The 11,974-nt window shown below is 36.8% G+C and overlaps 1 protein-coding gene across 1 annotated transcript in view; it reads left to right on the forward strand.

The window, feature by feature from the left end:
- The first annotated feature begins 3,064 nt into the window (after positions 1-3,064).
- LOC106461063 (cytochrome P450 307a1-like) overlaps positions 3,065-11,974 on the forward strand; it is a 17,301-nt gene continuing 8,391 nt past the window's right edge. The window contains exon 1 of the mRNA XM_013920850.1: positions 3,065-3,440. Coding sequence (XP_013776304.1) covers positions 3,065-3,440 — 376 coding nt within the window. The remainder of the gene's footprint in view (positions 3,441-11,974) is intronic.

Here is an 11,974-nt window from a genome sequence, read left to right on the forward strand (position 1 = left end):
CTTGAATGGGTAATGAAGAAAAACTTTAATATAACAGCAAATGTACAACGTTTCAAAACCTTGTCGAAACGTTGTACATTTGCTGTTATATTAAAGTTTTTCTTCATTACCCATTCAAGCCGTCTCCAGCCATTACAGTAAGTCTGTTTATTTCAGCAATAAGCTTTAAAATTCTCCGAGAGTTCATAGCATAACGTCTAGGAACAGGTGTGGTACTTTCCCGTAAGATCAGCTGTATGACTAGTAATTCGGCAAAATATATTGTAAACTAATACTACGTTTCGCTAAAACTAACTGTACTAAGAAATAATCCGATTAGTTACAAAGTGTGACACCCAATAATTGGACAGTGGACAGTGTCTTTACTGGAGTGTAAAATTGATAAGATTGGCTATACTACCTCGATACTTATATCCAAGCTAACCGAATCACTGAAGACTGAATACATCTGACGTTGCTTGACTAAATTAGTAATTTCAGATTTACCCACAGCAACTAGCACTTCAAGTGACTGAGCATTTAAATTCAGACATGATGGAGATTATAATTTCCAGATGTCACCTAATCTAACTTGAAGGACACTGTTTTTCAGCTTTATGCACAACATGCAGCTTTAATGCTATAATATGAGGGTCATGGTTTCGAATCCCTGTCACCGAACAGGCTTCCTCTTTCAGCAGTGGGACAGCTAGTGCAGATAGCCCTCCTGTAGCTTTGCGCAAAATTCAAAACAAAACAAACCATCTCCTCCCACGGACAAACCAGGTGTTATCTCCAAGGGAATGACAAAGAACAAAGGTGACATTAAAATAAGAAGGTAGAGTTTCCATTCATATATGATTAGATTATATTAGATCAGATTACTCTGTTTTCATCTAGGTTTCATCCCCGTCCCACCAAACATGCTCACCCTTTCAGCCGTGGGGGCGTTAATAAAAGAGTAACACGAGAGTTGGCGGTGGGTGGTCATGACTAGCTGCCTTCCCTCTAGTCTTCCACTGCTAGTTTAGAGACGGCTAGTGCGGATAGTTCTCACGTGGCTTTGCGCGAAATCCAATACAAACCAAACCAAAATCTAGGTTTTATTGGATGAAGAGGTCTACGCTGAACCTGACCCTCCCTTCACCGATGAAGAAGAAGGTTTTAATGATAGAGTTAAAGAGACAGCAACAGAAACCATGGTGATGAGTATAATATTCAGAAACTTCGAATAAATATAGCAAGAATATATATTTACTTATGCAAATGCCAAAGTATGTTATATAAATAGCAATATTTTTTATTTGTTAATTTAAACTAACTCTCATAGTAAGTCAAAAACATTACATTATTCATGATCACAAAACACTATAACATACGACTTAATTAAATAATACTGAGAAGAAATCATATTTTTCAGAAATTTGAGAATGTAAAATTATTCATAAGTCATGCTTTTCATTCTTTGGTCATTTTGGCAATTTGTTTAATTAAAATATCGTAAGAAAGTCGCGAGGATCTACATAACGCATTACGTGAAAACAGGGGGATATACATCATGAATGCATTACATAAAAAGCGCGACATATACCATGCGCGAAAAAAGGAGACATCCGGTGCATTATAAATGAATAAAACCAAGTACTGACGTCACGAGAGACCGTACATGAATTGCTGTTTATTGTTAAGAATCGCGGATATCGAAACCCAAATTCTAACGTTATAAACCCTCAGACTTACCGCTGAGCCACCGTACCTGAGGCCTGTACATGATAAGTTAGTACATAGATATCCTCTTAACTTTTAAACTCAAACGTACATAAAATGAAACTTTCACACGTACGGATTATAAGCGTTATATTAAGAAAATTCATTTATCGAAACTATTTACAGAATATTGTGTAACTAATAAAATTAATCTCGCTGTGTATAAATATCGTAATATAATAAAAAAAAATTGCAAACCAAGTTTAATCTAAAATGCAAGAAATATGTTTAAAAACTATTAAAAATTATGCATATCATTGCCACCTTTTTATCGTAACCATAACAGGGAGCCACCAAATTCACTGTTTGTTTGCTGGTTTAGGCACACAGCTACACAACGGACTATCTGTGCTCCGCCGACCACAGGTATCGAAACCCAATTTTTAGCGTTGTAAGCCTACAGTCTTACTGCTGAACCACTGGGAGGGGGTGCAAATGCACTGGCAAAGTAAATCCGAGTGCAACAACAGTTCGAGTGTTTTACACGAAAGTAGTGGATTGTCTATTAGTCAGTCAGTCAGTAGACACTAAAATGACGCTACATAAAGGACGGTTAACGTTGCAATCTGTACTGTCGTGACGTCAGTAAAACATGCGCATGCCATGAAAATGCGTTGAAAATGGAATAATCACGAAATAAAAGCTAGTGGAAATTAATAAACATTAAAGAACTGCCGGGGAGAAATAGGAGTTTAAAAAAATGTTGCAAGAAAAATTAATTATAATGAAAGAAAAAAAAAGTGGAAAGAAGAAATAAATAATTGGGCCTGTTTAACTGGTGGGTCAAATAAAGGTCAGAGTTCAAATCTAAATAGAGCGAATTACATTTTCGCTTGAGTTCACTTTGTATAGCATTTTATCAATACTTTCATTAGAACATTTCTAGCAACGGAAATAAAGTCTACATTAACAACATGTCCTTCTTAAATTTACGTAAACGAAAAGGGCTTTTTGATTAATTCGTATTACTTTATATACTAAAGGTTTTGGGCCAAAGTAACCATTCCTCTGTGGTTTTCATCTGTTTAATCCGAATGTTGCTTGCTGAACACCTGGACACCCTCTGAGCTTATTAGCCTACACGACTTGTCCCAGAAGGGGTGGGGCTAAGGAGGAAGTGAAACTGTCACGGTGGGCTGTGAGCAAGTTCCAGCTTACGTCTCTGGTGTCTGACGTATAAATACGCTTAGTCTACTCACTTAGGACAGACCTAAAGAAAGCTGCTTGAAATACACTTTCTAGGACTATTGGTTTGTTTGGTTTTGTTTAGCGTTACCATTATAGTGCCACGGTTGGCACTTGATAATTAGCCATCAAAATGATTCATCCAACGTTAAATCCAGTCACACTCATCTTATCAGTTGTGATCATTTTTCTGGTTTTATTGGCATTATACGGTAGAAGAAAAAGACTCGAGAAATTTTCCAATCTCCGGGTTCTTCCTGGACCACGCGGGCTACCTGTCCTCGGTTGTTCTCACATCATCGGTCGTTATAATAACCCTTGGGATGGGTTCTCTGCACTACGGAAAGTATACGGCGATGTTTACGGCTTAACTCTAGGTTCCCGGAAATGCGTCGTGGTCAGCTCCCTCTCAGCCATGAAGGAAGTCCTCATCGGTAAGAGTAAAGACTTTGCGAACAGACCAGACTTCTTACGTTTCCATGCTATATTTCGTGGCGACAGGAACCTCTGTAAGTTTTCAAGCTGTTTGTTTTTAGCTAACCCTACAGATGTTTATTTGTTTGTACTTTAACATGGCTTTGAGTAACCATATTTATTTGCTGAATTCAAAGGGGTATTTTAAAAAGATATTTGCTCTTGGTGCAACGACGAAATGTGATGTTAGATCTCTTCTTATGGATTGATATTCTTCTTAATGATGTCGTGAACACAAAACGAAAAGAATTGGTGTCAGTTTCGTTTTAGAATTTTCGAGCAAAGCTACACAAGGGCTACCTGCGCATAGTCGTCCCTACTTTTGAACTAATAGACGAGAAAGAAAGGCTAATATAGTCTGACCGAATAGTACAATTTGACCGTCATGCTTATAACACATCCAAGACTTCAAAGTAAGAAGCGAGTTTTTACGGTAGCGGGACGCAAACCACGAACCCTCGGATTAGTAGTCCAGGTTCGCTAACTAAAGGATTGTTTGTAGTCATGCACAAAGCTACACAATGGGCTATCTGTTCTCTGCCCACTACGGGTATCGAAACCCGGTTTCTAGCGTTAGAAGTCCGCAAACATACCGCTGTGCTACTGGGGGACGGTATATTAAGTACAAATATACATAAGTACATACGGTGAGATTGACGGTATTGATGTTAATCTAGAAATTATTTAGGCCTATTAACCAATAAAATATGAGAGTTTCTCCCTTTTAATTTTCTTTTCTCTGATCGTGAAATATTTTCAGATTTAGACCTTAAAATAGCAAAAAAAAAAAACACAAAAAAACAGTTATTTTCATAATTAAACATAAAAGACAGAAATAGAAAACTTTCTACATGTAGATATTCAGTATTCTTTGAGTTTTATCGTGGATATATGGTACAGTTAACTAATGTTAAGTGCTACGATTGAAAAAAAATATTGCACGAACATTACCTTTATAACCCAAAATACCAAAGATTCCGATTCACACATCAAAATAAAAACACACATTTTTTATCATCCCCCCGAAAAAAAATGTTATAGTTTTCATAAGCAATTAACCTCACCGAAATGAGCTTGATGTGACATTTTAGGCTAAACTACAAGCAAAACTTGTGCAAAACAAAGGACTATCCGCCATTCGAATGATTGATCATGTTTATAAATCTTAACATCTTTCCAATAAAAACATTTTCTAAATACAAACACATTCAGTTTATTTGTCCCAAACTCTGCCCATAAACAATTTTCATCGGTGTCTTCATTGTCCTAAAACGACTCGACGGTAAGAGTTGAGGGGTTTATAAACCCAAAATTCGGGACTCGATCCCCGCGCTGCATGCAGCTCAGAGAGCTTTTGTGTAACTAACTATACGTTCAAACAAAAACACCGACAATTCTCTTTATTCGTAAGTAAAATGAGCCAGAAACCGTCTACTGCATACAATAAGAAACAATAATCGTATTGTATGTAATTTCTCAGAATGCGCTGGAAGAGAGAGAAATTCCTCTTCTATTAATATGGTTCTCGCTCGAGGAGAGAGAAATTCCTCTTCTATTAATATGGCTCTCGCTCGAGGAGAGAGAAATTCCTCTTCTATTAATATGGCTCTCGCTCGAGGAAAGAGAAATTCCTCTTCTATTGATATGGTTCTCGCTTGGACCCGGCATGGATAAGGCGCTCGACTCGCAATCTGAGGGTCGCGGGTTCGAATCCCCGTCACACCAAACATGCTCGCCCTTTCGGCCGTGGGGGCGTTATAATGTGACGGTCAAGACCCGGCATGGATAAGGCGCTCGACTCGCAATCTGAGGGTCGCGGGTTCGAATCCCCGTCACACCAAACATGCTCGCCTTTTCGGCCGTGGGGGCGTTATAATGTGACGGTCAATCCCACTATTCGTTGGTAAAAGAGTAGCCCAAGAGTTTTGGCGGTGGGTGGTGATGACTAACTGCCTTCCCTCTAGTCTTACACTGCTAAATTAGGGACGGCTAGCGCAGATAGCCCTCGTGCAGCTTTGCGGGAAATTCAAAAAGAAACAAACAAACACTTCTTCATTAATAATATTATTTTAAACCCAGTTTCTGGTGGATTTATGATACTTGCAACTTACTTTTGGGTATTTAATGTTACAGATTGCAGGTAATAAATGACCGTAGACACATTCTCCCGAATAATAGATTCTAGATCAGTAAGTTCTATGCTTTGTCAATAACTGGAACAACGACGAATACTTTATCGTTACTTTTGCCCGGGATTATCTGGGAAAACTGTTTACAATTAATATGTTATTGCCAGTTTAAATTGATTATCAACACCTGTGGAAGTTAAACTCAAATTTGCTTGAATAAAGTCAAGATATTTGACTACAAGGATTCGTTAATGCAACATAAAGTGGATTGACACGTTTAATTTTGTATACTAGAAGTAATTCCTATATTAAACTTTATGGGACCTGGTATGGCCTGGTGGTCGAGGTGTTCAAATTCCCATATTAATAGAAGAGGAATTTCTCTCTCCTCAAGCGAGAACCATATTAACAAAAGAAAAAGTTTTCTCTCCTCAAGCGAGAGCCATATTAATAGAAGAGGAATTTCACTCTCCTCAAGCGAGAACCATATCAACAGAAGAGGAATTTCTTTCTCCTCATAAAGAAGTGAACAACATTCTTCCTTTGTGTCTTATTTCTTACTCTAAACGTCATTACTGGAAATCTTGTCATTCTACAATATTAAGGCTTAAGGCTTCTAATGAGTGAATGACCTAGATTTCGTAAATATCTGAAAATCAACTGAAAACTAAAAATTTTTGATAGAATCACTTAAAGACCTGATATCAAATTTGGGTAAAAAATATATAACATTAATCCAAATCAATTTCCACAATGGTTTAAACGTGTAGAAAAAGTAAGCAACAAAGAACCAGTTTTATGAAAAGTTACACCTAACATTTTCACACTAATACATCATTAATCCAAATCAGTTTTCACAATGGTTTGAACGTGTAGAACGAGTAAACAACAATAGAACCAGTTTTATGAAAAGTTACACCTAACATTTTCACACTAATACGTCATTAATCCAAATCAGTTTTCACAATGGTTTGAACGTGTAGAACGAGTAAGCAACAATAGAACCAGTTTTATGATAAGTTACACCTAACATTTTCACAAAAACAAACAAACAATTAATATTCTGTACTGATTATGTAATTATACGTTTAGCCCAAGAATCAGCGGTGGGTGGTGATGACTAGCTGCCTTCCCTCTAGTCTTACATTGCTAAATTAGGGACGTGTAGCTTTGCGTGAAATTCAAAACAAACAAACGTTTGTATTTGTTTAACTTTAGTTCAAGTACAAGATAAGTAGGGGAAGTATTGTTGCCACGTGTCCTAGGGGAAGTATTGTTGCCACGTGTCCTTTCCTCGGACATGTAGTTTAAAATCATGTGTTAAAAATTATATGAATTCCAGTCTACTTAACGATAATAAATTAGTTTATTTTTTTTCTTTAACGTTTACTACAGGCGACTATCACTTATTCACCAACAAAGGTTTCACTTTCAACAGAAGCGTACACGCTAATGGCACCATGATTAGCGTACAGATAAACTTACCTGCAGAAATTCACGGCTAATCAATCGATAGCTGAATATATATGCGATATCTAACACTGATCTGAACACTTCACTTTAACTGGCTCTCTCCTAAATGATACTGAAAAACTGACTGAATGTTTCACTGATTTTCGTATTTATAATGTAGCCTTATTTCTAAATATTTTGAAAGGTCTCTCTTCACTACCATTTACGAAAATTCTAGATATGCTAGGACTGCTTTCATAAACTTACGCAATGCGTTCATTAAAACAAGGAAAATATTGCTTACAACACTGCTCCTTCCTAAATTGTGAAGTCTCTTGAAGAAACAAAAAATAAATAAAACATTATACTACAATGTTCGTCCATCAAGTCCATTTGGTGTTTTTGTTATTTCCAAGGCCCATCGTTTGTAGATGGGATGACCTTTTATCCCTTACCACCAGCGTTGCCAGATGGTGAAATTTGCCATGAGGTTTGGAAAATAGTTCCTGGTGGCAAACAGGATGAAACTGCGATACCAGACAAAATCTGGTGAAATCTGGGGAAGATAGCCTAATTACTCTATTTTTAAAAATAATTAACATCTTTCTTGTAGGCTAGACGATTTCTCACCATAACCAACCAAAGCAAGTTTACAAAGAATTCAAGAACTTTGGAGGAAGAAGGGGATTCAGACAATGAAGGAGGACAGCAAAATATCGGTGATAATAGCATTGAATATTTTTTAGACAGTGTTTGCAGTAATTTTTAATGTTTGGTGAAATCAAGTGAGCTTTATGACCGTTATGTATGAATCAATACCTGTCCTTTTTCTTTCAATACCGGCCTGGCAATGGCGAGGTGGTTAGGGAGCTCGACTCGCAATCTGAGGGCCACTGGTTCGAATCCCCGTCCCACTAAACATGCTCGCCTTGGGGGCGTTATAATGTAGCGGTCAATCCCACTATTCGTTGGTAAAAGAGTAGCCCAAGAGTTGGCGGTGGTTGATGATGACTAGCTGCCTTCCCTCTAGTCTCTCATTGCTAATTTAGGGGCGGCTAGCGCAGATAGCCCTCGTGTAGCTTTGGGCGAAATTCAAAACACAAAATCTTTTATAATGCTCCAATATTTCTTCAAATGTTCTCTGATATACTTGAGATATTTAGCTTTTAATATGTATAGATACTTTGTGGTGACTTTTTTGGCTCCAGATGAATCTGTGTTTATAGGGTAATTTGTAGAGTTTAAGAAACCAAAATAAATTGGTATTTACTTTATTGTTAAAATAAACTGCATTTCTTGTAAAATGCTAATTTGTTGTGTTTCAAGCTATATTTTTAATGTTTTAATTTAGTTGTTTGCTAGAGGGAGCTCGTCGTTGCGATGACGTCAAGAATCTAGTAGTTTCTGGTGGTATCAAGAGACAAGAGTACATTGTTTCATAATGTCGTTTGCATTGTTTTTAACATAATTAGCCCCCCTCCCCCAGTGGCAGAGCGTTATGTCTGTGGACTTACAACGCTAGAAACCGGGTTTCGATACCAGTGGTGGGCAAAGTATAGACAGCCCTTTGTGTAACTTTGTGCTTAACTACAAACAACAATAACAAGTATAAAACCTGATGCTTGCAATGTTTGACGATTGTAACCGACTTCCTTACAAAGTGTAAGAATATAGATTTTTTTTTTTTTGTTAAATAAAACCAAAGTATTGGGCTGATTTATCTCCTGGTGTTATGCCACAATTTCAAGTAAATATTTTTAAAATTCTTAGTACTTTTTTATGATGTATTAGGAATTTCGCGCAAAGCTACACGAGGGCTATCTGCGCTAGCCGTCGCTAATTTAGCAGTGTAAGACTAGAGGAAAGGCAGCTAGTCATCACCACCCACCGCCAACTCTTGGGCTACTCTTTTACCAACGAATAGTGGGATTGACCGTTACATTATAACGCCCCCACGGCTGAAAGGGGACGGGGATTCGAACCCACGACCTTCAGATTGCGAGTCGAGTGCCTTATCCACCTGGCCATGCCGGGCCATTAACAAATGTAGGGTAAATTTCATCAAAGATATATATAAAAAAGCTGAAACTTTATATAAAGCTAAAAAACACATGCTGATGACTAACACTATTTTTTTATACTTTATCATCTATTAATGTAATGAAAAACTGTTACATAGTCCACTTCAACACTACAGGTGTAATTTCCAAAACATTACAAAGTTTAAACAGCAAAAAATGTAAAAAAGGGAAAGAAAAACACAAATATAAAATGATGCAACCAAAATTTATACAGATGTAAGGCTGAAATAAAGCTTGTTATAAATAAGGCACTTTTCTACAGAAATAAATATAACAGACTTATTTACATATATTGCTACAAGAAACATGACCTGTAATGTTAAGAGACTGAAACGTAAGTGTTCTACGCTGTTATCATGCTACTAGGTGTTCTTTTGGTGCTGCATGACTGTTTTTTTAGTTTAAAAAAGTTTATATAATTTAATGATAAATTATTTTCTTAAATTCTTAAAATATCAAAATCTTTGAGATAGGTTTTCGGATTTTTGTTTTCACAGAATACCCAGCATGATCATACTCAAGTATCACATGCTATTTAAATATCTAAAAGCGACGTAATTTACAAGTACAGATTGTATTTATTGCTTGTAAATCATTCGTTGTAAATTTTCTGTCCCCCTTTCATTAGGTTCGTATTAAAAGTATTATAGAGCACTTCTTCGTTCCCCCTTAGATGAATTGAGAAACTCTAATGCTGCTTTGTTAAAAAGAAAACCTTTTGAAGAAATAATATACAATGTATCTTAGGAGCATGGAAACTTTGAGTAAACAGCGTTTATTTGTTATGGAGTTATGGACGTTACAACCTCCAAAATATAATCGTTATATATTTCATTTCGACAGGGATTTAAACCTAAGATTAAGACGTCTGGTATTGGATTATTTTGTCATGGAAGTGAAGATCGTCAGAAAGACTTGTCACTGTTTACTACATCATTGACTTTCACGTGTAATCTGTTATGATCTATTTAGACACGGACTAAACGTTCTACTGGGAAGACTTCCTTTGATTATTACAGTCAAGCCTGAAAAAAACGTTGCGAAAGACCTTCAATGATTTATTTTGTCACAGACCTGAACACCCTCAAAGGGGTCCTACTCCTGAGATGCAAGAACGCAGACATCTTCCCACGTGCAGTACATTTACCTTGTCCAATCAGGGGGCACGTATCGGATGTATCTTCCGGTATATCAAGATTGTGAACTTGGCCTTTAATTTCCAGAGTTTCATGTTCGTCATGTTCTTCAATAGGGAACAGTTGCGCAGGTGTACTGGCGTGAACCTGATAGCGTCGCCGACGTTTCGGTGCTCGAACAACTACAGATTGTTTGGATTTTACTTCAGCCCATTGTACAGGGCTCCTATCGGGTACTACGTTCAATATCTTCAAAGGTTTTTGATGAGACCTCAGTACTTTTTCTTCACATTTATTTGCGTTCGAAATTACCGGAAAATCGGGAGACACGACCATTTCACATTTCAGACTTTTGCAGTCGGTGGGCTTCATATTTATAGCACTGGCGACAGGTGAGAAGATACTTTGTGACCCTGATAAAACAGCAGCCAATGGTGCATCCTGACCATTTTGAAGGGCTTCTCGAGAAGTTATTAATATTGCGGCTCGGCGGGCAGGTGGCACAGGTGTGCCACCAGAAGTTGTTTGTTTGATACGCAGGATTCGGGCTCGGCAAACGACACACCGAAGTGGTAGAATCCTTTGAGACACAGCAATCTGGATAGTCTTGACAAAACACTTTCTGCATACAACTCTGTGACCACATGGAAAAGTTTGCATCGTGGCTCTGGCGTTGATACAGATAGCACACTGCAAAGCAAAATGAAAGAATTAAGCTAGAGCCAGCATTGAGAAAAAACACTGACCTTATTTATATATTCGTTATAGAAATTACTATATAGAAGAATGAAAATATCCAAAAAATGGTAAAACTAATGACAGTAGACATAAACGGACAATGTGTTTGCATACCTAGAAAATAACACATTTATTTAACCACTGAGACTCCATAATAACAATAGTTATGGTATGAACGCCTTTTCTAAGCTGGCGAAGCATTATTGTAATTAACTATACTTGTCAGAAAACATTAGTATTAGGTGTCGTAGGTTATGTATGGGGTGGGCATAGTGCGGTTGAAATACTATTACATACACTTTTTTTTTTAAACTAGGCGTCGTAGGCAATAGATATGGTGGGCCTAATGTGGTTGAAATACTATAATATACACGTTTGCTTCTTTTAAAAAGCAAAAAACTAAGGAATTGAATAAAAAATGTTGTATTATAATGTAATAGGACTAAAAATAATATTTTATGGCAAGTACAAGTAATTGCAATCATGATTCACGATGTTATAAAATGCATTGACACCATAAAAAGGTATGAGCTCTGTATTGAACGAAACACATTGTCGACAATAGATATGGCAGATATAGTGTGGGTGAAATACTATTATATAAACATTTCTTCTTCTTCTTCTTGAAAAACCCTAAGATGACCGAATAAAAAACGCGATAGTTTAAATAAAACTGAGTATTTAAAAGAATATTAAGTATAATTATTAATATTATTTAATATATATATATATATATGGAGAGAGAGATAGATGTGTTTATTTGTCAGTCCCAGTAGTCCGTTTACAGTAAACTGTTGTATTTTATTTTATTAATTATAATTTCTTGCTTTTCTGCTCCATTAGTAGTAAGTTAAATTTAATAGAGGATGTATCCTCACAGCTGCGTGGGACATACTTCTGCAGGTATCTCTCCTAAGACGTATTGTCTTACGTTGTACACAATGTAGTTTTTGTCCTTTTTTCTTTTTCTTTTGGTCTATACACACAAGCCCCCCCAGTGGCACAGCGGTATCTCTGCGGACTTACAACGCTA

This window comes from Limulus polyphemus, unplaced genomic scaffold, assembly GCF_000517525.1.
Source record: "Limulus polyphemus unplaced genomic scaffold, Limulus_polyphemus-2.1.2 Scaffold891, whole genome shotgun sequence".
Classification (NCBI taxonomy): domain Eukaryota; kingdom Metazoa; phylum Arthropoda; class Merostomata; order Xiphosura; family Limulidae; genus Limulus; species Limulus polyphemus.